A 25545-nucleotide genomic window follows, 5' to 3' on the forward strand; every position below is an offset into this window, starting at 1 on the left:
GGAATAGTCCCCATTCCTCTTATTTATAAAGCATTGTTATATTTCCTCTATCTCACACATCAAGATCTGCCATCAGTTTTTTACATTTTTCTAGCTGTTCCTGAACTCGCTCTTCTTACTGTCCCTTGTCATGGATGACTGAGAGTTAGTCGTATTTCTTAGTATATACATAAGGCCAATGAAGTGGCTTCAATGCCCTTCCTTATTTCCCCATTTCCCACATGAGGCTTTGGAAAACTGCCCTATCAGCATAGTCAGATAGCCCAAAAAGCCTTCTTAAATCTGATAAAGGAAGAAAAGAATCATTCCATTTCTCTACTCCTCCCTCCCTGTTCACCTAGAATAACTAATTTATCCCATTCAATTCACTCTGGATGGGAGAGAATCATGTCACTATCAGTGTTTCATAAGAACATTATCTTGTAGATCTTGTTTTTTGTTACCCATTCCTTAAAAACATATCAATAAAACAAAGTTGACCAGAGATACATATGCTCTGGAATGCATGGCAGCACTTTCACTAAAGTATCTACCTCATCTGTGAGGAAAATTTAACTTCTTCATAACTGAATATAAATAATACATTTTCTCTTCTGAAATGTAGAAATAAATACTCTGAGAGAAAAATGTGTGCCTGCTGAGTTATGGCAGTGTAAGAGAATAGGCTACAAGGGCGTGAGAATAGAGATGCTGGATGTTGAAAGTGTTACCTGGAGAACATAGAGGGCCATGTGAAGCTTGGTGTCCTGTGCTTTAGTCAGCTTTATGATCATCAGAATGACAGCTGTGAAAACACAAAGTATAAATCTTGTTGCTAGCCCTGGCTGCTTGAGCATAAAATTCTTTAGTATACATGCCTAAGCATTGTGAGAATGGAAACTATAGGCATAATGAAGACCAGCAGTGAGATTAATCAGTTATATAAACCACTGGGCCTTCGGTCTCCAACTTCTATTCCTCATTGATTAAACTTTGCAGATTATTAGTGTAGCAATTGTGGCCAGACAAACTACAGGAAGGTAAGTTACACTTCTTAGCATTTTAGGCTTTACCAAGTTCTTTCACAAACATTATCCAATCTGATCCTCACTACAACTTTACGTAGTAGGAAGAACAGGTGTTAATATCTCTGAGTTCTGTCAGGACATTTCCTCTCATATCACTTTGCATCTCATGTCTAATTATCTTAATTTCTAAAACATAAGGAAAAGAAGTTGAGGAGGTTGGGAAAAACTGGAAATACAGTGAGACCAATGTAAATTTTACAAGTTGGACAGGAATTTGCAGTCATCTTTCTTGGTGAGACCACTTTGCTTGACTAGAACCCAACAGTTGCCCAGCTCTTTCCATTAAGATACCCACCTGGGCCCCAGCAGCAAAAGAAGGCCACTGGGTAGAAGCGCACTCGCTGCTCCATAACGTGAATCACTGCCCACTGTTCACTCCCCAGAAAGCCAGTCAATTTCACAAACTTCTTATACAGTGTTTGGGCTTGGATGAGTAGGATCTAAACATGGGGATAGCATTGAGTAGTTTACTTAAGGCTTAGTAAAACTTCCCAGGTCTATCCTCCTACCATTTTAGAGCGATCATTCTCTTGGGGTCTCACAGCAGTAAAGACCATTCTCTTATCTTTACCATCTGAGACCAGGCTTTTTCTGAGAGAAAATTATCTTCAGAGTGAACTCTTGCTTGGCCATGGAAATGGAGAGAGATTAGCCAAACTTTCGGTAACCATGTTCAATACACCAACCTTACATTAACCCTCAGTCTTTTTTTTCCCCTCACTGAAGCTAATCACAATATGCATGGGAAGTTAAAACTAAGATCTAATCAGATCCTCTTTTAAAACACTTCATTGGAGATTGTGTTAGAAAGTGTTCTATGCTTAATACCCTTAAAATAAATACGTTAGCACTTTAAATACCCTTAAAATAAATGCTTTACTTAAAATACTTTAGTGGCTGAGCTTAAATTCTCAACTCTAAGCAAAAAGAGTTTTAGGAAGTCTGTTCTTGCCTTTAGATGGAAAATAGATTGTTGTTCCTTCCATTTGCGGGCTATCTGAATAAGGTTTAACTAATGAAAGAAATATAAATCAGTTGAGAAGTCCAATGTGCTTTTTGTGGGGAGTAAATTAGGTAATAATCTTGGTAGCAAATCTGACCGAACCTGAAACTTTTCCCTAATACTCCAGATCCATTTCTAAGTTAATAACCCAATTACTCAATTAAGTTTAGCCGTGTAGTTTCCTTTCCCCACAGATACAGGAATCAAAAGAAGGCTTGAACTTATTTGAGAATATTTATGTCTAGTAAAATCAGTTCACCAGCTGTTGATTAAAAAATAATCAGAATGCTAATTCTGAATGCCCACTGAAGCCTGGGTTATTCTGAAGAAGCAAATTGGAATTCCCAGGGTGCCTGGCTTTGGGAGACCTGTCTCTCTTGTCAACCAGTTCTAAATGTAAATCGTCAAAGCCATTTTAATATAAACTAGTCATTGTGCACTCTTTATAAAGTTGCTGGTTTGAGCTAAGCTATCTCCATAACTTATTTTTGAATTCTCAAAGGAAATTCTCCACAATTATATTTGGTTCACACGTGCTAGCTGTGCTAGCAAAACAAAACGTATTGTGGGATAAATTTGGTCTGCAAGCAGATAGTTTGTAATTCCTGAACTAGCATATGAGAAGAGGAGATAATGACACTGAAAAGTAGATAAGGCAAATAAAAAGGTATATTTGCTTGTTTACTGATTTTGTACTAGGCAGTTATGTATAAATAACATACTGTCCCATGGCTATTTTAATTGTACATCATTCTGATGATGTCAAATGAATATTTAATAACTGCCTGAGCCACTCAGCACCTTAACCCCAGTTAACCATAGCATAAATGCAAATTTATAGCCAATAAAGAATGGAGAAAAGAAAATTCTTTCATTATTTGGAAAATTAAATAAAAGCATATGTCCTATGTTCCAGAGTGTCATCCTGTATAAAGGATATATTTGATACATACTAGTTTTCTGGTCTGGTCCTCCATGAGAATCCACAGGAAAATACATTAGTTCTAGAGTGAGCATAATACTCACATAATGAATACAGGCTTTATTCCCCACTCATCATTTGATCTTGGGAATTTCAAAGGACTGAGGTAAAAATTAAATTGTCAATATCTCCTAGCCACTTTCCTAGTTCTAGGGATGATGGGAAGTGCCTCTCCACCCTATCTTTCCCACACCCTGGGAATACTGCTCATCCCTCCCAATTTCCCCTCTTTCCATAAAGGCAGGTAGGGGGGCACCATACCACAATGGTGAGGAGGCTGAGTAGAAAGCTGGCCAGGAAAATGGTGAGCCCATAAAAATAAAGTGTGCTACAGACTGATGTGTTGGCAGAAGGCAGGAGTTCAGCCATGGCTGATGGTGGTGAGTACATCAGGATACACCTAGGAAGAGAATCAATGGACAGGAGTACTGCTACACATATAAGACTAGAGAGATACCCATTCAGTGCAACAAAAGTTAATGAGCATGCAATTTTACTTATCATTTTGCTAACCCTTGCCCATAACACCTTGTTCCTTCTCATACATTTATTATCTTCTAGTCACTTTGTCTTATATTTATACTTATGCACTTTTAGCCTTGATTATACCGTGTTCCATCGCCCATTTAGAATATAAGCACCTTGGCCAGAATGTGTGTACAAAGTCTTCTCTTATCTCTATTTATAGAAAAGAATAGGTGTACTCCACCATGAAAATGATAGATTTGGTCCTTACTTACCTGTGGCTCTGGCTGAAGTTGTGGAAACATCCACTGGCATTGCCCAGAGAGAATACAGGTATCATCAATAGTAGAGGTATCAGGCTGGGAGGAAAAAAACATCATCTTAGTATTCAGACTTTTTCATGACCTTTCCCCTTTGCAAAATATTCTCCTGTTCTTCTCCCAACTCTATCACCCGGCTACTCTCCACAAATACATACACATTTAACTTCTTCAAGAAAAATACTTCAAAAACTTTAAGCATACCTTCTTTTCCAGTTCCTGGGAAAGTGGAGTGGGAAATTCCTTTTATACCTAGGTTAATGAACCCTAATACAGTTTCATAGAGAGTCTCCGGGAGTTGTGTGGTCAGATAAAAATACAAGTGTGTCAAAGTGAAAGGAAAAAATCTACCATGGAGCTCTGTGCTCAGCCTGTTTCACCTTCTATGGTGACAAGGAATAACTTCATTCTCATCAGCCTCTTCCTGGGAGCTTTTCCCCCATAATTTTAAAGCATACTTCTAAATAACCAATTATTTATCCAGCGAAATATAGCCAGCTCCCTGTAAGAGGAAAAGATCCAAGAGTAAAAGTTACAAAGTCTAAAACCAACTCTTATGTGACCACCACATTAGGTGGGATCCAGACCCTTTCTGGGCTTAACAGTTATATAAGAGTCTCACCCAATGTTATTAGGATGGATGAGATCTTGAAAGCCATCTATTACAAGTCTTCAAGATATATGAAAATGAATTAGAAGTCTAAAGACTTAAACGGAAATATTTGTTGAAGGTCACATAAAGTTGATGGCAGAACTGGGGCTAAAACCCAAATCTGCAACTTCAAACTGCTTGCCTATTCTATCTGGGAAAACAAAACCAATGATTGCATATTTGTTTCTTCCTACTCAGTAAAGCTCCATGAAGACCTAGGAGTAACAGACTCAATGGAAATAAATGACATTGTCCTCCCATTTGTTCCCATCTGGACTCCAGAGTAATGAGAATCTATACTTTGCTAGGAAGGAAGGCAAAAATCTTACCTTGACAAAATGATGGCTATTTGACCAACTTGACAAGTATAATCTATAACCTATAAAAAGAACAAATGTGAGTAACCTCTTAGGATATTGCCAACCATGTTATAATAAATAGCAGGTCATCACTTATCACTTGATAGAACAAAAATTTCCAAGAGCCAGCTTGCTTCAGTCAAGCAATATTTGCTATAAAATTCAATGAAATAAATAGTTCCTTAACACTGGCGATTATAGAATTTTATCTGTATTACCATATTCTAAAAAGTACAAAAACAACAACAGCCATAAAGAGAGCCTGCAGGAAGTAGCTTAATATAAGATTTGGATACCAGAACAAATTCTCTTAAGAAGAAAGACAAATATGAAATCACACAGTAATCCTCCATCTTCTAATAAAAGTTCAATCTTCTTCTCTTTTAGATCCAGGGAGGTGTGGACTTTTCAGACCTTCTGGGCAGAATGAAAGTCTATGTATGAAATGACCAGCAGAAAGCATAATAAGCCAAGGTTATTATAATAGGGCAGGGTCAAAGCCCTTTGGATATAAGACCTGTTGGACTCTAGAAGAAAGAATATTTCAAAAAGCCCCAGTTGTGTTAGACTCTATAAAACAACTTACAGAAGGATGGTCCCTACCCACTAGGAATTTATGGTGAAAGATTTTGAAAAGAACACCTTAAAGGGATAATCAAATAGAAGTTTTTTTCTATTTTAAGGTAGATATATTTAAGGTAGATATATTATATTCTGGAATGGCAATGTTAGAGATCAATAAGCATTAAGCGAGCAATTAATCAATAATCAGAGGTGAGTAATTGATTTTCCCTAAGAAGTTTGGGTCAGGAATAGCAAATGATTTCAAGTAGGATAGTCAGTGTTGACTTGAGGAAAAAAGGGAAATCAGTATAAATTAGTCTTTGGTGACCTCTCCCACTCACTTCCCTTCTTCTCTTTTTATTGTATCCTCTATCCATCAGGTGGCTCTCCTGTTTTTAATTCTTGTTCTTACCTGGATGTCAATTAATCTCGGACAAAAATCTTACTGATAATAGTTTAGGGCGGGTATTTAAAAAGAGAACTCAAAAATGAAAAAAACAAAAAAAACAAAACAACAACAAACTTCAAGGCTCCTGCTATAAAGCTATAATGACAGAATAATAGGCAGTGGGGTTAAAATCTGGGGCCAGAGTTTTTCTTCTTGGAACTAGTGTTGTAACATGGGTTATAAAGAGAAATATGGTATGTGCATTTGTATGCATAGAAAGCAGTAGAGTACCATATATGAGAGCTAATCTTATGTCTCTCCTTCCCTTTTCCTTCAAAGATTAATTTGTTCTCCTGCCAGAAGCCCAAGCCTCAGGAAAATATTCCCCCACGTTGTCCCTTGGCTTCTGGTCTCATCATGACAACTTCTTTAGTGAATGACTCTGTGGTCGAATAACTTCTCCCAAATTCCAAATTCTTAGCTTGTGAATCAATGAATCAATGAATGAATAAAAACTTGAAATACTACCCCTATAAGGCTGTTGAACCTTTTAGACATCAGCCTGAAGGGAGGAAAATGAACTAATTATACCTTTGCAGTATCTTCCAGCCCTAGGATTCTAGGATTATGTAGACAAACATGTAAAAGCATACATAGCCATGGGTCATTACTAAGTAGTAGGGAGCTGAGAAACGAATCAAGTTTAAAATATATTGCTCGGGTCCCGGGTGCGCACCGAGGCACTGCTTGTCAAGCCATGCTGTGGGGGTGTCCCATATAAAGTGGAAGAAGATGGGCATGGATGTTAGCTAGGGGCCAATCTTCCTCAGAAAAAAAGAGGAGGATTGATATTGGGTGTTAAGTCAGGGCTGATCTTCCTCACCAAAAAAAAAAAAAAAAAAATTAAAATATAGAAGAGTAATTATAAGTTTTGAATCCCCAGGGGTAAACAAGAGAAAAAGTCATCAAAATATAGTCTTGTGCTGTACAATACAGTAGCTACTGCTATCTGTGGTCAAATTAAAATTAAGATTAAATAAAATTAAAAATTCAGTTCTTTGATTACACCAGCCACATTTCAAACACTGAAGAGCCACATATGGCTAGTGGCTACTGAATTGGACAGCACATAAAATATTTTGATCACTGCAAAAAGTTGAACACTGCTTGTATAGACTGTAATATCTTGTCGAGGATGCTGCTTAAGGGGTCTCTTCATGCTAATTTTTTAGTGATTTCCCCATTGCCCTTTCTCCTTATAGCAAAAAAGAAAAAAAAAAAGAGAAAAGCTTTAAAAGCGTTCTATGCCCCTGCCCTTTTCCAACAGTGTGTCTCTAGAACAAGGCTAGAAAAAAGCAAGATGAATATCTTCTTATGAAGTCAGTCAGATGAGGATTTAAGAATATCATAGCATTTTAGAGCTTGAAGGGACATTAAAGATCACATAGACCAACACTTCATGATGTTAGAAAGAAAACTGTGATAGAAAATTGAGGCCCAAGAAAGGGAGATGATATGCCCAAGGTCACAGAGGAAATAAATGACAGAACTGGGTCTAGAAGACAGAGCTCTTGATTCACCCTCAAATGCTCTTTTCACGAGGCAATAGTACCATTTATTCATTCAACAAATATTTATAGAGTTTCATCATGTGTGTGACAGTATACCACTTTCATTTGTTCTAGAACTGATCTATACGCTCTACAGAAAGGTATGTTGGGAGGCTTTCCAGATTCATTTATTCCATGGTGCCTTTAAACAAAAATTCGCCTTCAGAAAACCACAACAAAATGGATACTGCAGAAATAAAAAGACTGGAATATTTAGTATTATATGTATAATAAGACTAAAACATATAAAGACATTTAAAGAAATTAAAATTGCTAACATCATAAAAATGTCTTCTGCCAAGATCACTTAGTGATATACTGAAGGAATCAGAAATAAGAAACTAGTACTAGTATATAGTACTATACAACAGAACACTGTTCAGCAATAAAAAGGAATGACTTATACACGCTATAATGAATAAACTTCAAAAGCATTATGCTAAGTGAAATAAACCAGACACAACAGACTATATATTGCATGATTCCACCTATATGAAATGTCCAGAAAAGGAAAATCTGTAGAGACAGAAAGTAGATTAGTGGTTGCCTAGTGCAGGAGATAGGAGGGGAATTAACAGTAAGTGGGTGTGAAGAATTCTATTGGGGTGAAGAAAAATATTCTGAAACTGATTTATGATGAAAATTGTGCAACTTGGATAGTTTACTTTAAAAATCATTGAACTGTACACTTGAAATAAGTGAATTACGTGATATGTAAAATACGCATACACAAAAAAGAATCCAGATGTACTGACTTATGTTCTCCTCTCTTTTATAATTGTAATGCTAGACAGTACCCAAAACTTTTTGTGAACCAAAGAAGGCAAGACAACTGCTCTCCGGATGCATCTTGTTTTCTGATTACCACCCATTAATTCTTCTACCCTTCTGCAAACCAGTATCTGTTATCCACACATACTGAAGAAATATAGCAGAGCAGAACAGTCTCCCTTTCCAATATCTGTAACCTAAATCCCATGTTAGCAGACTGTGTACTTTCCATGACTCTTCTTCAGGATCTTTTTTTTATTCTAGGAACAATGATGGATTGGCATGGAGCCAAGAAAGATTTCTCTTACTGAATGGAACTAGGCAGGAATGGCAGTACTGTAAATAATGCTTCCTATAATCAAATCCTTTTTTTTTTTTTGATGGCAAGAGAGAAGAAGAAATTATGTCAACAGAATGGAAACTATGAGAACGTGTGTTTTTTTTAATTAACCTCTATGAATTCACCTAGCCAGTGCTGAGTGCTTACAGTGTTTATCAAGGATATATGGGTTTGTTTTAGCATACTGTTCTTAACTATTAGCTCTGAATAAAACTTACCAGTGGAAATGTGCTCTGTCCATGCTGGTTGTGTTTCATCCTCAGCTCTTTGTACAAATACCAGATGTAATTGACAGTGTAGAGAAATGAGGAAATGTAGAATATCTAGGTGAAAATCAAAAAATCCATCATAACTGTCCCACTCTAATTTCCTTCAATTTAATTTCATTTTCGACTATAAGAATCCTACCTCCCAGTCTATTAGTAAGTTACCATCTAGTATCCATACCATGAGAAAGCAGGCCAAATCTGGGAAATCTAGCCAGGCCTACCTAAACTATGTCCCAGCTTCCTTATTTTATCCTTTGACTATTCAGAGGAACCACAGAATTATCCACCTCCGCTCACCCAACTGCTCCACTTTTATGAAGGTATCATAAAATCTTTTTCTATTTTTTTAATTGAAAAGGCCATAAGGATTTCCATTTCTAATAATGATAGCCTAAGCTATTTGAACCAAACTTTCCATGCAAAAGAACTAAACATGCTGGATAAAATACTTTCTTAAATCCTTAAAAGCATCAAAGAACTGACAACATAGCAAGGAACCAGCAGGACAAAATCCAAGGGAAGAAATTTCTGCTTCCATCTTTGGTGAAATAACAGGAATAGAATTTGCCCTTTAGCCTTAAAAACTAAAAATTGGACAAAATATATAAAAATACCCAGTTTTCAAACACTGGATAACAACCAGTGCAGAATAGTAATCCCTGAAAGAAAAAAAAAACAAACTATTGAGCTCATCAAGTGCCCCAGCTCACTGGCTGGAGAAAGTGAGTCCAGTGAGGGAGAATCCAAACAGAGATGAGCTGTATTGGTAAGTTGCAGAGACAGACTTCAGAGTTTGGGGAGGCCTAGGCAGCTAAAATTTGTGAAGCAGATTATCAGAGAAGAGGTAGACACACAGAGATACAGTGCTCTGGAGATTTGCAGAGGTACCCTCAAATCTTTGATTATGTATTGATCTAGGCATGTGGGAGAGAAAACCATGAAGACCAGGGAAAAAAACCACCAGAAAGGAGTAGGTGGAACAATCTTCAAAGGAATCCTCAGAAGAATAGTTTGTGTTCCCATCAGCCAGATTGGAAAGACCTTCTAATACATAGGCAGGAATGGCTGTACTGTAGAATAAAAAGGTAGAATTATAAGAGTAATATTGCCTCACTAATGAGTCCAAATTAGCTGTACATGAAAGATTGCCCTAACCAAAGCTTAAAAGCAAGCTTCAAAAAATAAGCAAGACTTGAAAGGACAGAGTTAACTGTCCTTTCAGAAAGATTCAGAGTTAACTACATCTAAGACAAAACTCTCAAATTTAAAGGAATATATATTTTTAAAAAATCGAATACTCAATAATGTAAAATCTACATCTGGTATCTAATAAAATATTATAAGTGATACAAAGAAGCAGGAAAATATGACTCATAACCAAGAGAAAAATTAATCAATAAAAATGGACTCAGAAATGACAGATATTATAAAAATTAGTAGAAAGAGATGTTAAAGGAACTATAACATATATACTCCATGTGTCCAAGAAGATAGAGGAAAGCACGAGCATGACAAGTAGAGAAAGACCTAAATTGAAATTCTAGAGATGAAAAATATAATATATAAAATAAAAAATATGGTAAATTAGAAACTGCAAAAGAAAAGATTAGTAAACTTGAAGACATAGAAACAAACTATCTAAAATGAAACATCTAGAGAAAAAAGACTTTAAAAAAATGAACAAACCCTCAGTGAGCTGTAGGACAATATCAAGCAGGCTGATGCACATGGAATCGGAAATCCAGAAGGAGTAGAGAGGCAGAGAAAAACAAAAATACGTTGGAAGAAATAATAACCAAAATTTTTCCAAATTTGATGAAAATATAAACCATCATATCCAAAAAGCTTAACAAAACAAAGCATAAGAAACATGAAGAAAACACACCAAGGTACATCATAATCAAATTACTTAAAATCAGTGATAAACAGAAAACACCAAAAGCATCCAGAGTAAAAAGACACATTATGTACATGGGAACAAAGATAAGAATGACAGCAAACTTCTTATCAGAAACACTGCAATCCAGAAAACAGGAGCAACATCTTTAAAATACTGAAAGAGAAAAAGAAAATCTGTCAACCTAGAATTCCATACACAGCAAAAATACCTTTCCAAAGAAAGGGACAAAAATAAGGACTTTTCAGACAAACAAAAAGCTGAGAGAATACATTCAAGCAGATCATTACTACAAGAAATGTTAAAGGAAGTCCTTCAGGCACAAAATAGGCGATAACAGATAGAAATTTGGATCTAAACAAAGGAATTAAGAGTACCAAAAATGGGAACAGTGTGGTGCTTCCTCAAATAATTACACGTAGAATTACCATATGATCCAACAATTCAACTCCTCAGTATATACCCAAAAGAATTGAGGAGAGTAATGTCAGCATCGTGGCAGAGTGAGTTGTTCCCTTTATCTCTCCCCTCTAAGTTACAACTAAACAGACGTGCATTAACCAACAGAGGATTCCCTACACAACACAACAGGATGCCTGAGAGATCCATGCAGCTATACATCTGAAGGTGGGTGGACTGGATTCCTTGGAAACAGTGGAATTAGGTAAGCAGACCCCTCCTTTTCCCCAGCGGCAGCGAGTCAGGTCATGGATTCTCAACAGCGGCCAGCACAACTGTGAGTGGAGGTGGGGGAAGCCCAGCCCACATGCAAACACTTTCAGAGTGGTGGCACGGCCCAAGGGAGCACCCACCTACCAAGGTGGCCCCGCCCACACAAACACTCCCCACTGAGTGATAGAGGCTCAGCCTGCATTGAGGGACCCTGCCCATCAAGCGCAGCACCAGCCTGTGTGAAAATGCCCCGCCCGCTGAGCACAGCAGCCTGCAGGACCTGCCTGCGAGCACACCACTGGCCCATGCGAAAGTGCCTCTCCTGCCTAGCGCAGCAACTCAGCCGGACCTGCTCACTGAGTGCAGTGGCCCCACCTGTGCAGGCACGACCCATTGAGTGGCTGTGGCCAGCCTGCGTGAATGCAGAGTGGTTTGACCAGTACAAATACCAGAAGATGGGGCAGGATCAGAAAACACAGCTCCTGCCTCCCCACCCCTCAGCAGCAGCAGGTGGAATCTGCAACCGGATACTACCACAAATGTGCCGGTAGAAGATCAATTCATCAAATACCATGAAAAACGACAGTAACACTGCAGAACAAAAAAACATGACAAGTCTCCAGAAACCAAACCTGAAGTCACAGAAGATTACAATCTAAATGACAGAGAATTCAAAATAGTTGTCATAAAGAAACTCAACAAGTTACAAGAAAACTCAGAAAGATAGTTCAATGAGCTCAGGAATAAAATTAATGAACAGAAGGAATACTTCACCAAAGAGATTGAAGCCCTTAAAAAAATATATACAGAAATGCTAGATATGAAGAACACAATTAATAAGATAAAAAATAATGCAGAAACTATAAAAATAGAGCAGATCTTATGGAGGAAAGAATTAGTGAATTAGAAGATACAAATACAGAAATACTTCAGGTGGAGAAGGAGAGAGAACTAAGAGTTTTAAAAAATGAAGAAATTCTTTGAGAAATATCTGACTCAATTAGGAAAAGTAATATAAGGATTATAGTTATTCCAGAGGGAGAAGGGAGGGAGAAAGGAGCAAAAAGATTGTTCAAAGAAATAATAGCTGAGAACTTCCCAAACCTGGGGAGGGAAATGGACTTAAAAGTACATGAAACCAATAGAACGCCTAATACATCAATGCAAAAAGACTTTCTCCAAGGCATATAATATTAAAACTGGTAAAAGTCAATGACTAATAAAAAATATTAAAGGCAGCAAGGCAGAAGAAAATAACCTACAAAGGAACCCCTACCATGCTTTCAGCAGACTTCTCAACAGACCCTTAAAGGCTAGGAAACAATGGAATGATGTATTCAAAATACTGAAAGACAAAAACTTTCAGCCAAGAACACTCTATCCAGCAAAATTATCCTTCAGATTTGATGGAGAAATAAAAGCTTTCCCGGATAAACAAAAGCTGAGGGAGTTCATTGCCACTAGACCAGCCTTACCAGAAATGATGAATGGAGCTCTCCTACCAAACAAACAGGCAAAGGTTTACAAATCTTTCAGCAAGGAGATGAATAGACAGACAAAAATCAGAAAATTGAAGCTCTCTATCACAATAGGTTAGCAAACAATTATAACATAAAGGGAAGGAAAGCATCAAAAATAACTATAAACACTTCAATTTAGTCACAAACTCACAACACAAAAAATAATTTGTGACAACAATAACTTGGAAGGAGAAGAGGAAAAGGATGGAACCTGCTTAGGCTAATGGACATAAGAGGCTCTCAGAAAATGGACTATCTCATCTATGAGATCTTTTTTACAAACCTCATGGTAACCATTAAACAAATAAGCAGAGCAGAGCTGCAAATCATAAATAAAGAGAAAACTGAGAAATCCATCACAGAAAACCACCAAACTGAAATGGAAGTCAGAAATATGAGGGAAAAGAAGCAATGAGAATATACAACAACTGGAAAACAAGAGATACAATGACAGTATTAGGCACTCACATATCAATAATAGTTCTAAATGTAAATGGATTGAATTCTCCAATCAAAAGACACAGATCAGCTGGATGGATTAAAAACAAGACCCAACAATATGCTGCCTCCAGGAAACACATCTCAGCTCGAAAGACAAACATAGGCTTGGAGTGAAAGGAGGGAAGATGATACTCGAAGCAAATGGCAAGTAAAAGGAAGTAAATGTTGCCATACTTATATCACACAAAGCAGACTTCAAGATAAAAAAGGCATTGAGAGTCAAAGAGGGGCAGTATATAATGATAAAGGGGCCATTCCACCAAGAGGACTTAACACTTATGAATATATATGCACCTAACACAGGAGCAGCAAAGCATATAAAGCAACTATTAACAGATCTAAAGGGAGAAATCAGCAGCAACACAATAATAGTAGGGGACCTCAACACCCCACTTACATCAATGGATAGATCATCCAGACAGAAAGTCAAGAAGGCAAGAGTGGCCTTAAATGAAACACTAGACCAGATGGACTTAATAGATATGTACAGAACATCCATCCAAAACAGCAGAATACACATTCTTCTCAAGTGTACATGGAACATTCTCAAAGATAGACCATATGTTGGGAAACAAGACAAGCCTCAATAAATTTAAGATTGATATCATATCAAGCATCTTTTCCAACTACAAAGCTATGAAATTAGAAATCAACTACAAGAAAAAATCTGAGAAAGCCAAAAATATGTGGAGACTAAATAATATGCTACTGAACAAAAACTGAATCAATGAAGAAATCAAAGGAGAAATCAAAAAATACCCAGAGACAAAGGAAAATGAAAACACAACATACCAAAACTTAAAGGATACAGCAAAAGCAGTACTAAGAGGGAAATTTATAGCAACAGAGGCCTACCTCAACAAACAAGAAAAATCTCAAGTAAGTAATCGTAAACTATACCTAACAGAACTAGAAAAAGAAAGACAAACAAAGCCCAAAGTCAGCAGAAGGAGGGAAATAATAAAAATTAGAGCAGAAATAAATGAAATAGAGACTAAAACATCAATAGAAAGGATCAATGAAAGAAAGGGCTGGTTCTTTGAGAAGATAAATAAAATTGACAAACCCTTAGCCAGAATCACTAAGAAAAAAAGAGAGAAGTCTCAAATAAATAAAATTAGAAATGAAAGAGGAGAAATTACAATGGATACCAAAGAAATACCAAAGATTATAAGAGAATACTAGAAAAAACTATGTGCCTACAAATTGGATAACCTAGAAGAAATGGATAAATTCTTAGAATCATACAACCTCCCAAAACTGAATCAAAAAGAAATAGAGAATCTGAACAGACCAATCACAAGTAAAGAGATTGAAACAGAAATCAAAAACCTCCCAAAAAATAAAAGTCCAGGGCCAGATGGCTTCTCTCGATAATTTTACCAAACATTCAAAAAAGATTTAATACTTATCCTTCTCAAACTATTCCAAAAAACGGAGGAAGATGGCACACTTCCTAACACATTCTACAAAGCCAACATCACCCTGATACCAAAGTCAGATAAGGACAATACAAAGAAGGAAAATTACAAGCCAATACTGCTGATGAAGATAGACGCAAAAATCCTCAACAAAATAGTAGCAAATCAAATACAATACATTAAAAGGATCAGACACCATGATCAAGTGGGATTTATACCAGGGATGCAGGGATGGTTCAACATCCACAAATCAATCAATGTGATACACCACATTAAGAAAATGAGGAATAAAAATCACATAATCATCTCAATAGATGCAGAGAACACATCTGACAAGATCCAATATCCATTTATGATAGAAACTCTCAAAAAAATGGGTATAGAAGGAAAGTACCTCAGCATAATAAAGGCCATATATGACAAACTCACAGACCACATCTTAATGGTGAAAAACTGAAAGCCAGTCCTCTGAGAACAGAAAGAAGACAAGGTGTCCACTCTCACCACTCTTATTCAACATAGTACTGGAGGTTTTGGCCAGAGCAATTAGGCAAGAAAAAGAAATAAAAGAGACCCAAATTGGAAAGGAAGAAGTAAAACTCTTGGTGTTTGTGGATGCCATGATTCTCTCTATATAGAAAACCCTAAGGAATCCATTGGAAAACTATTAAAAATAATCAACAACTACAGCGAAGTTGCAAAATCAACATACAAAAATCAGTCACATTTCTATACATTAATAATGAACTAGCAGAAAGAAAAGTCAAGAATACAATCCCATTTACAATCCAACAAAAAGAATAAAATATCTAGGAATAAATTTAACCAAGAAGATGAAAGACCTATACATTGAAAACTATAAGACATTATTGAAAGAAATTGAAGATGACATAAAGAAACGGAAAGGTACTCCATGCTCATGGATTGGAAGAATAAATATAGTTAAAATGTCCATATTACCTAAAGCAATCTACAGATTCAACACAATTCCAATCAGAATCCCAACACATTCTTCACGGAAATAGAACAAAGAATTCTAAAATTCATATGGAACAACAAAAGATTCCAAATAGCAAAAGCAATCCTGAGAAAAAAGAACAAAGCTGGAGGCATTACAATCCCTGACTTCAAAACATACTACAAAGCTATAGGAATCAAAACAGCATGGTACTGGCACAAAAACAGACACACAGATCAATGTAACAGAATTGAAAGCCCAGAAATAAAACCACACATCTATGGACAGCTAATCTTCGACAAAGGAGCCAAGAACATACAATGGGAAAGGAAAGTCTCTTCAATAAATGATGTTAGGAAAGCTGGACAGCCATGTGCAAAAGAATGAAAGTAGACCATTATCTTATACCATACACAAAAATTAATTCAAAATGGATTAAAGACTTGAATGTAAGACCTGAAACCATAAAACTCCTAGAAGAAAATATAGGCAGTACACTCTTTCACATTGCTCTTTGTAGTATCTTTTCCAATACCATGTCTACTCAGGCAAGGGAAACAAAAGAAAAACTAAACAAATGGGACTATATCAGACTAAAAATCTTCTGCAAGGCAAAGGAAACCATGAATAAAATGAAAAGAAAACCCACCAACTGGGAGAAAATATTTGCAAATCATATATCCGACAAGGGGTTAATTTGCAAAATATATAAAGAACTCATACAACTCAACAACAAAAAAATGAACAACCTGAAGAAAAAATGGGCAAAGGATATGAACAGATATTTTTCCAAAGAAGATATACAGATGGCCAACAGGCACATGAAAATATGTTCAACATCACTAATCATTAGGGAAATGCAAATCAAAACTACAATGAGATATCACCTTACACCCGTCAGAATGGCTATAATTAACAAGACAAAAAATAACAAATGTTGGAGAAGATGTGGAAAAAAGGGAACCTTCATACACTGCTGGTGGGAACGTAAACTGGTGCAGCCACTATGGAAAGCAGCATGGAGATTTCTCAAAAAATTAAAAATTGAAATACCATACAATCCAGCTATCCCACTACTGGGTATTTATCCAAAGAACATGAAGTCAACAATACAAAGAGATTTATGATACCCCTATGTTCATTACAGCATTGTTCAAAATAGTCAAGATGTGGAGGCAACCCAAGTGCCCATCAACTGATGAATGGATAAAGAAGATGTGGTGTGTATATGTATACACACACACACACACACACGCACACACACAATGGAATACTATTCAGCCATTAAAAAAGACAAAATCGTCCCACTTGCAACAACATGGACGGACCTTGAGGGTATTATGTTAAGCGAACTAAGCCAGACAGAGAAAGACAAACACCATATGATTTCACTCATACGTGGAAGATAAGTAAACATATGGATAAGGAGAACAGACTAGTGGTTACCAGAGGGGAAGGAGAGGGAGGATAAAAGGGATATAGGAGCACATATGTATGGTGATGGATAAAAACTAGACTAATGGGGGTGAGCAAGATAAAGTCTATTCAGAAAATGATATATAGTAATGTACACCTGAAATTATACAATGTTATAAACCAATACGACCTCAATAAAATAATTAAAAAAAAGAATTGAAAACAAGTACTCAATGAACAATTACATGTACATGCATATTCATAAAAGCACTGTGGGGCCAGCCCCGTGGCTTAGCGGTTAAGTGCGTGCGCTCTGCTACTGGTGGCCCGGGTTCAGATCCCGGGCACGCACCGACGCATCGCTTCTCTGGCCATGCTGAGGCCGTGTCCCACATACAGCAACCAGAAGGATGTGCAACTATGACATACAACTATCTACTGGGGCTTTGGGGGGGCGAAAAAAGGAGGAAGATTGGCAATAGATGTTAGCTCAGAGCCGGTCTTCCTCAGCAAAAAGAGGAGGATTCGCGTGGATGTTAGCTCAGGGCTGATCTTCCTCAAAAATAAATAAATAAATAAATAAATAAAATAACAGCACTGTGCACAACAGCAAAAGGTGGAAACAGCTCACATGTCCATAAATAGATGAAGGATAAACAAATTGTAATATATACACAAAATGGAACATTATTCAGCTATAAAAAGGAATGAAGTACTGAAACGTGCTACAAGATGGATGACTCTTCAAAATATTATGCTAAATGAACAAAGCCAGACACAAAAGGCCACATTTTGAATGACTCTATTATTACAAAGTATCCAGAACAGATACAGCCATAGAGACTGAATTCAGATCAGTGGTTTCCAGATGTTGGGGATAGGCAAGATGGGGAAAAACTGCTTAATGAGTAAGGGGCTTTACTTTGGAGTGATAGAAATGTTTGGAACTAGATAGAGACAGTGGTTGCATAACATTGTGAAAGTACCAAATACCACCGAACTGTTCACTTTAAAATGGTTAATTTTATGTTACATGAACTGCACCTCAATAAAATTATTTTTTGAAACTTTTGTGCATCAAAAGACATTATCAAGAAAATGAAAAGACAACCTAAAGAATGGGAGAAAATATTTGCAAATCATATATCTGAGATAGGTCTATTATTCAGAATATATTAAAAACTCCTACAACTCAACAACCAAAAGACAAAGAAGTTTGCTCCATTGATTGACTCTTCCTTTCACAAACGATTTCTCTATAGCATGCGATGCTATTTGACAGCATTTTACCCACAGTAGAACTTCTTTCAAAATTGGAGTCAATCCTCTCAAACCCTGCTGCTGCTTTATCAACTAAATTTATGTAATATTCTAAATCCTTCGTTTTCATTTCAACAATCTTCACAGCATCTTCACCAGGAGTAGATTCCATCTCAAGAAACCACCTTCTTTGCTCATCCATAAGAAGCAACTCCTCATCCGTTCAAGTTTTATTATGACATTGCAGCAATTCAGTCACATCTTCAGGCTTCAAATGCTGATGCAAAAATGGTGCCGATAGACTTGCCCAATGCAGGGTTGCCACAAACCTTCAACTTGTAAAAAAAAAAACTCAGTATCTGTGAAGCGCAATAAAAGGAAGTATGCCTGTAATGTCCTCTAAATTACATGGCTCTCCAACATTGGCAGTAAAATTTGAAACATGATCTGATTCCCTTGTCTTCCTCTCCTCTTGTTGCCCCTTAAAGAGACTGACCATTCTGTGCTGAGGAAATAGGTTTTCAGAAGAAATAGGTAATTTCATTTAAGCCCAGTAGAGGGAACCAGGATGTCATTATATCTGATAGGTTCTTCTGCCCTCACACTAGACACACAAACATTAAGCATTCTAAATTTGACTTTTCTTTTAGTTTTCAGATTTAAAAATCTGTTAAAACCTGAGACATATTGTTAACAACCCTGACCATTGTGATTAATGTTGACATTCTTCATACCAAACAGAAGTGATTAATTATAAATTTATCATCTTAACTACTTTGTCTTCTTTTGAAAATCTCAAGATTCATCAAATCCACCATCTTTATTCTCCTAAAATCCCAGTGAGGCAAATAGTTAGTGAATGGCTACCAAGTATAAAGAATAATCTATAATAGGGAAGACAAACAAGAACCTTCTACTCAATCTTATATTCATATAATGCTTTATAACTTAAAAGTACTTTTACATATATGCTGACATTTCACCCTATTTTTGTGATAAGAAAACCAAAACCATAAGTGAATTCATTTTTTAAAGTGACTTATTTAAGGTCTGTTAAGTGGCAGAAATTATTTTACTTTTATTATTAAATAAATTAAAAACTAACATAAGCAGTTATTTGCCCAAAATCTCCCCTATACCAGTCTAAAGCAGATCCAACAAGGTAACTCCAGACTCCTGGTTTTCAACCAGACTTTTTTTAAAAAAATTAAATCCTGAGACTAAATGAGACTTCAGTTCATTCTTTTACAAGAACATACTGGACACTATCTCAAACATGTGATTTTCTACATTTTTGTAAAATTATCTTGAAAAGATGGTAGCTCAAGCTTATCATAGAAAATAGAAATAGAGTATAATCAAGTATAAAAATACTCTCAGAGGAGATTTTTCAAACAACTTCATTCCTGCCTCTTTGTAGACAGAACCCATTTTATGAGCAACAGAAAATAAGATGAGAAAGTTCCACTTTAAAGTAGACTCTAGATGTCCCAAAACACTTAGGATGTGAGGTAAAGCTATTTCTATTACATGGGTCTAGGGTACAAGGGATTTTTGTCGTTGTTGTTAAGAGTACTTACTCCTAACAAAGGGGATTGGTCATGATACAAATCTGTTCTGTCATAGATCCAACAAAGTGTCACGGCATTAATCAGATGTTAGTTAGTACATTTTGGCTGAAAGAGGTAAAAACTCCAGCTCAAGCAGGTTAGGATCAGAAATCTACCCATATAGAAGGGTCCAGTGCCTCTAAGCATAGGATTAAGTCCAGGGAGATCAGTTATCAACCAGCAAGTTTATTCGAACTCCTATTATATTTAAACCAGTAGAAGACTCTAAAAATCACAATAATAATATTATATAAACTCCTAGCCACTGTGAAATTTAGGCCTTGGAGTTAGGCAGGCTAAGTTCAAGAGGTCAGAGAGGCAGTGAGAGACATTAATAAGCAAAGATCATGAAATCTAACCCTAGACGAGAAAACATTTTTATTTTTTTATTGATGTTTTAATAGTTTTTATAATTTTATTTATTTATTCATTTTTTCCCCCAAAGCCCCAGTAGATAGTTGTATGTCATAGCTGCACATCCTTCCAGCTGCTGCATGTGGGACGCAGCCCCAGCATGGCTGGACAAGCAATGTGTCTGTGCGCGCCCGGGATCTGAACCCAGGCCACCAGCAGCAGAGCGTGCGCACTTAACCACTAAGCCACGGGGCCGGCCCAATAGTTTTTAACATTGTGAAGTTTTCGGTTGTACATTTTTGTTTGTCCATCACCATATATATGTTTCCCTTCACCTCTTGCGCCCTCCCTCCACCCCCATTGCCCCTGGTAACCACAATACAGTTTTCTCTGTCCATGTGTTGGTTTATATTCCACATATGAGTGAGATCATACAGTGTCTGTCTTTCTCTTTCTGGCTTACTTCACTTAACATAATACCCTCCAGGCCCATCCATGTTGTTGCAAATGGGACGATTTTGTCTTTTTTTATGGGTGAGTAGTATTCCATTGTGTATATACATACCACATTTTCTTGATCCAATTGTCAGTCGAGGGACACTTAGGTTGCTTCCACTTCTTGGCTATAGTGAATAATGCTGCAATGAACATAGGGGTGCATAAGCCTCTTTGGATTGTTGATTTCAGGTTCGTTGGATAGGTTCCCAGTAGTGGGATAGCTGGATCATAGGGCAGAGAGAATATTTTTAATAAATCCTGCTTTCTATTGCCAGGCAGATTCAGAAAGTAATGGATCAGTAAGTATGTGAAGGAAATGAAAGGCCTGCAGGTGAATTCTGTTCTTAAGGAGGTAGGCAGAGATCCTATTTTATCTCCAAAAACAATGATATGAAGAACAACAGTTTACAGTAAGGGTAAGCATTTTACATTTATCTGATTTAATCTTCACAACAACCCTAAGAATCCTATCATTATTCCTATTTTACATGGGGAAACAAAGACTTAGAGAAGTTAACTTGCTTAAAAATATCACAGCTAATAGGTGCCAGAGCTGGGATTTGAACCTAGGTCTGTTTGACTCCAAATTCTATGCTCTAATTCCAACCCACAAACTCCATGTCATCTGCAATCCAAACTGGTATATCTAAAGTACCTGACTCACACATTCTTTCAGGAAATGAAACTGAGTTCATTCACTAAGAAAAGATGACAGCTGACACTTCAACCTGTGTGAAACAGTAGAACAGCCAAGAGGAAATGGAGAGGCTGACTGGGACAGTGTCCGGCACTGTGCTTTTCCCTTTATCCTGTTTCTCCATAGCAGTTATCTCTGATAAACAGAAATATTAGCACAGCAATACTCCCAGATCCTTTTGGAAAAAGCATGGAATTGGTCCCTGATCCCAAGATTGATCTAGGGGACCATCATATACCAAATTAATCCGCTCATTGAGAGCTAGTCATCTAACAGAATAAAAAATCTCAGCATCTTAGACCATAGATCAGATTCCATCCTTCAGAGCCAGATGTTTAGTCTAGACAAAGCCTTCTCATCCAAATGTTATTCTGGTGCTGTAACATCTGTTTACTGGTTGGCTGAATTCATAAAAGAAATACCACTTGGAAAACCCTACATCTTAACTTATTAATCAAAGACTGAAATTATTCCTGATGGCTTGGTTCTCAAACTTACTTTGCTTCTCAGGTAAGTTCTAGAACAAAAGACTAGCTCTTGGTAAATGATTGATTTCTTCTGTTCCAGTTCAGTGAAGTGGCATAAGGGTACCCCAGCTATACTGAGCCAATTCTCCCTCCTGGATTAGCTCTGGGTTTCCTACAAAACTCTTTTAATTATCTGAATCGGGCAGGAACTCAATAATAGCAGGCACATAATAAAGTTATAATATAAGAGATGAATAAGCCTGGTTCTAATTGGCATCCTGCAACCATTCCAGTAGAGGAGGAAAAACTCAAAACAGAAAAATATTCATGTGTCCTGAAGCCTTAGCATCCTAAACCTGGAAAGGACTTTGAAAGCCCATTTAGTGCAATAATTTCCAAAAGCTGGTTCAGAAATTAGTGCTGAGCCCTGACAAAATGGTCAGTGGTATACGAAATATTGAGAACAATATAGGCAATGTAATAAGTTTTCATATGGCTAAATTTACTAATTTAAAGAAACCATTCTTTATTCTGAGACTATATTTTGCCTAGTTTTTTAGTATCAATGTTATTCCTTTTATGAAATTAGTTGTTATTTTTAAATTGTTATTAATTTAGCAAAATATAAAGTTAGCAACACCATGACAACTCCTACCTTTTTTTTTTTTTTTTTGTGAGATCAGCCCTGAGGTAACATCCGCCAATCCTCCTCTTTTTTTTTTTGCTGAGGAAGATGGCCCTGGGCTAACATCGGTGCCCATCTTCCTCCACTTTATATGGGACGCCGCCACAGCATGGCTTACCAAGCAGTGCGTCGGTGCGCGCCCGGGATCCGAACCAGCGAACCACGGGCCGCCGCAGCGGAGCGCGCACACTTAACCGCTTGCGCCACCGGGCCGGCCCCGACAACTCCTACTTTTTAAATTTTTATTTATTTTTAGCTTTATTCATTTGTAAATCCCGAAGTCTAGGAACCATTGAACCACTTATCTAGCGTACCACTTGGCCTTCAGAAAAAAATAGCAAATCCATTTCACACAGATGAAAATTATGGACACATATGATAGGGAAACACCACAGTGACCATGATGATTTATTCCAGTCATAACAATTCTCAAGGTTTCTACTCAAACTAAATTCTTTCCTACTACTGCTTAAGCCCATTTTCTTTCATTCTGCTTCAGTGGAAATGATTAATAACTGCAAACTATGTTCTAAAAATCTCGGCACCAGTTTTCAGAAAGATTTTTTCTAAAAGGGTCTCCATGCTCAAAGAATGGAACTGAAACCTAGATTCGGAAACTTGGATATCTTGTTTGTTTAGATCAGGTGACTGGCTCTCTTTCTTTACTGCGACTCTTGGAAAATCTAAGACCTCTTCATCTGCTTGCGCAAATAAGAAATGCCCCACCTCCTCCCACTCCCAACTTGTTTCTCAAGAACCAGCTAGAGGAGAATTTTGAGAAGTAGAGACATTTAACCTAAACCGATCAAATTGTGAAAGTCAGGGGCAGAAAAGAGAGGTGAACTTTTACTTTTCACTTGTATATCCCTCTTTACTATTTTGACTTTTATCAAGAACATGTGTTAGTTTTATAAATTATACATACCAAATTTTTTAACATAGAAAAATTAAAAAATGAAAATGTTCCATTTTTAAGGAAAGTACATATTTCTGTCTTGGTCTTCAGGTCTCTAAAGAATATTAAACTAGATACCAAGAAGTTCCAGTAACATGAGGAGAAAGAAAAGAGTCAAGTTTGGGTTTGCTTTTGTGACATAATAAGAAATACATACTTGGTCTCTGCCCCTGGTTCTTGACACAAAGCTCCTAAAACTCTTGGCATTTCCTGAGTGATGGGAGTGATAGCATCTTACAGAGAGCTCCTAAACCCCTTGGAATTTCCTGGATGACAGGAGCGTCTTTTGTTCTAATGAAGTGATTCTTGGTGGGCTTCTGGGTAGCTTTATGATGGAGTCTGGTCACCAGGAAGATCAAGCCATGATTAGAGGTTTGGAACTTTCAGCCTCACCCCCCACACTCCAGAGAGGGGAGAGGGGCTAGAGATTAATAATTGATCATGCCTACATGATGAAGCCTCCATAAAAATCTCTAAACTATGGGAATCAGAGAGCTTCTGCATTGGTGAATACATCCACGTGCAGGAGGGTGGCACACCCCAACTTCATGGGGACAGAGACTTCGGCACTCGGGACCATTTTGGACCTTGCCCTGTGTATCTCTTCATCTGGCTATTCATCTGTATCCTTAATTATATCCTTTATATAAACTGGCGACTGTAAGTAAGTATTGAGTTCTGTGAGCCATTACAGCAAATTATAGAACCTGAGGAGGGGGTCATGGCAAGCCGTAATTTGTAGCCAAGTCTGACAGAAGTGTGGATAACCTGGGGACCCACTACTTGCAATTGGCCTCTGAAATGGGGGGCAGTCTTGTGGGACTGAGCCCTTAATTAACCTGTGCGAACTCCAGGTAGTTAGCATCAGAATTGAATTATAGGACACCCAGTTGATGTCAGAGAGTTGAGGAATTGGTTGGTGTGAGAACAACACATTTGGTGTCAGAAGTGAGTAGAGAAGTGAGCAGAGAAAAGGTTTTCTTTTGGCTTTTTTTTTTCCTTTTTGAGGAAGATTGGCCCTGTGCTAACATCTGCTGCCAATCTTCCTCTTTTTTTTTTTTCTTTTTTCTCCCCAAAGTCCCATTACATAGCTGTTTCGTAGTTGTAGAGCTGTGGCTCTTCTATATGGGACACCACCTCAGCATGGCTTGATGAGCGGTGAGTAGGTCTGCACCCAGGATCCAAACCAGCAAACCCCGGGCCGCCAAAACGGAATACACGAACTTAACTGCTACACCACTGGGCCGACCCCTTTAGCTTTTTAATGGAATAACAGAATAATCAATTATAACATCTAATTCCCAGCTCTAATGTGGGAGAAAATAGAAAGTATTTTTAAACAATTCCTACTAACTAAACGGGGGTAGAGGTGAAGGTTAGGGCCCAAAGATCTATTTAAAATATTCTTATCCTAATTTGTCTAAGGAGAAACTTAACTGTGGTACCAGACTTAAGGTGATCTCTTTAGGATCTTAAAAACTAACTCTAGGAAACTTTGATTCTGTAAAACTGATGCCTGGGTGTACTGTCAAGTTAAATAGGTCAATAGTAATAGATTATCAGAAGATCAATACAGACTACATAAGAAAATGGGTCTGCCTGTTTACTTAGGGCTGGTGGAAACTATATTTAAACCAGACTTAGAACGTTTCAGGCTTTGGTACTATCCAGTTTTAAAAAGAGAATTCAGAGACAAGAAGGGTCTTGCTGGGTGCTTAGTACCTTAACTCTTAAAAGCAGCGTTGAACTACATAAAATGCAGTTCTGGTTTGGTATTGACCAAGATCTCCTAATCTCTGGTTCAGGGCAGTTTCTACTATTTCTCTTCTGATGGCTTATACAGT

The 25545-nt window shown here is 37.2% G+C and overlaps 1 protein-coding gene across 2 annotated transcripts in view; it reads right to left on the reverse strand.

Moving 5' to 3' along the window:
* Positions 1-25545, reverse strand: part of TMEM116 (transmembrane protein 116) — a 71534-nt gene that overhangs the window by 5907 nt on the left and 40082 nt on the right. The window contains exons 5-10 of one of the 2 annotated variants that reach the window (XM_058531441.1): positions 8740-8844; positions 4819-4868; positions 3793-3876; positions 3314-3452; positions 1363-1507; positions 711-784 (exon numbers count right to left, since the gene is read on the reverse strand). In XM_058531441.1, the coding sequence (XP_058387424.1) occupies positions 711-784; positions 1363-1507; positions 3314-3452; positions 3793-3876; positions 4819-4868; positions 8740-8844 (597 nt within the window). The remainder of the gene's footprint in view (positions 1-710; positions 785-1362; positions 1508-3313; positions 3453-3792; positions 3877-4818; positions 4869-8739; positions 8845-25545) is intronic. The other variant, XM_058531443.1, reaches the window with a different exon arrangement.

The sequence above is a fragment of the Diceros bicornis genome, chromosome 35 (genome assembly GCF_020826845.1).
Source record: "Diceros bicornis minor isolate mBicDic1 chromosome 35, mDicBic1.mat.cur, whole genome shotgun sequence".
Taxonomy (NCBI): domain Eukaryota; kingdom Metazoa; phylum Chordata; class Mammalia; order Perissodactyla; family Rhinocerotidae; genus Diceros; species Diceros bicornis.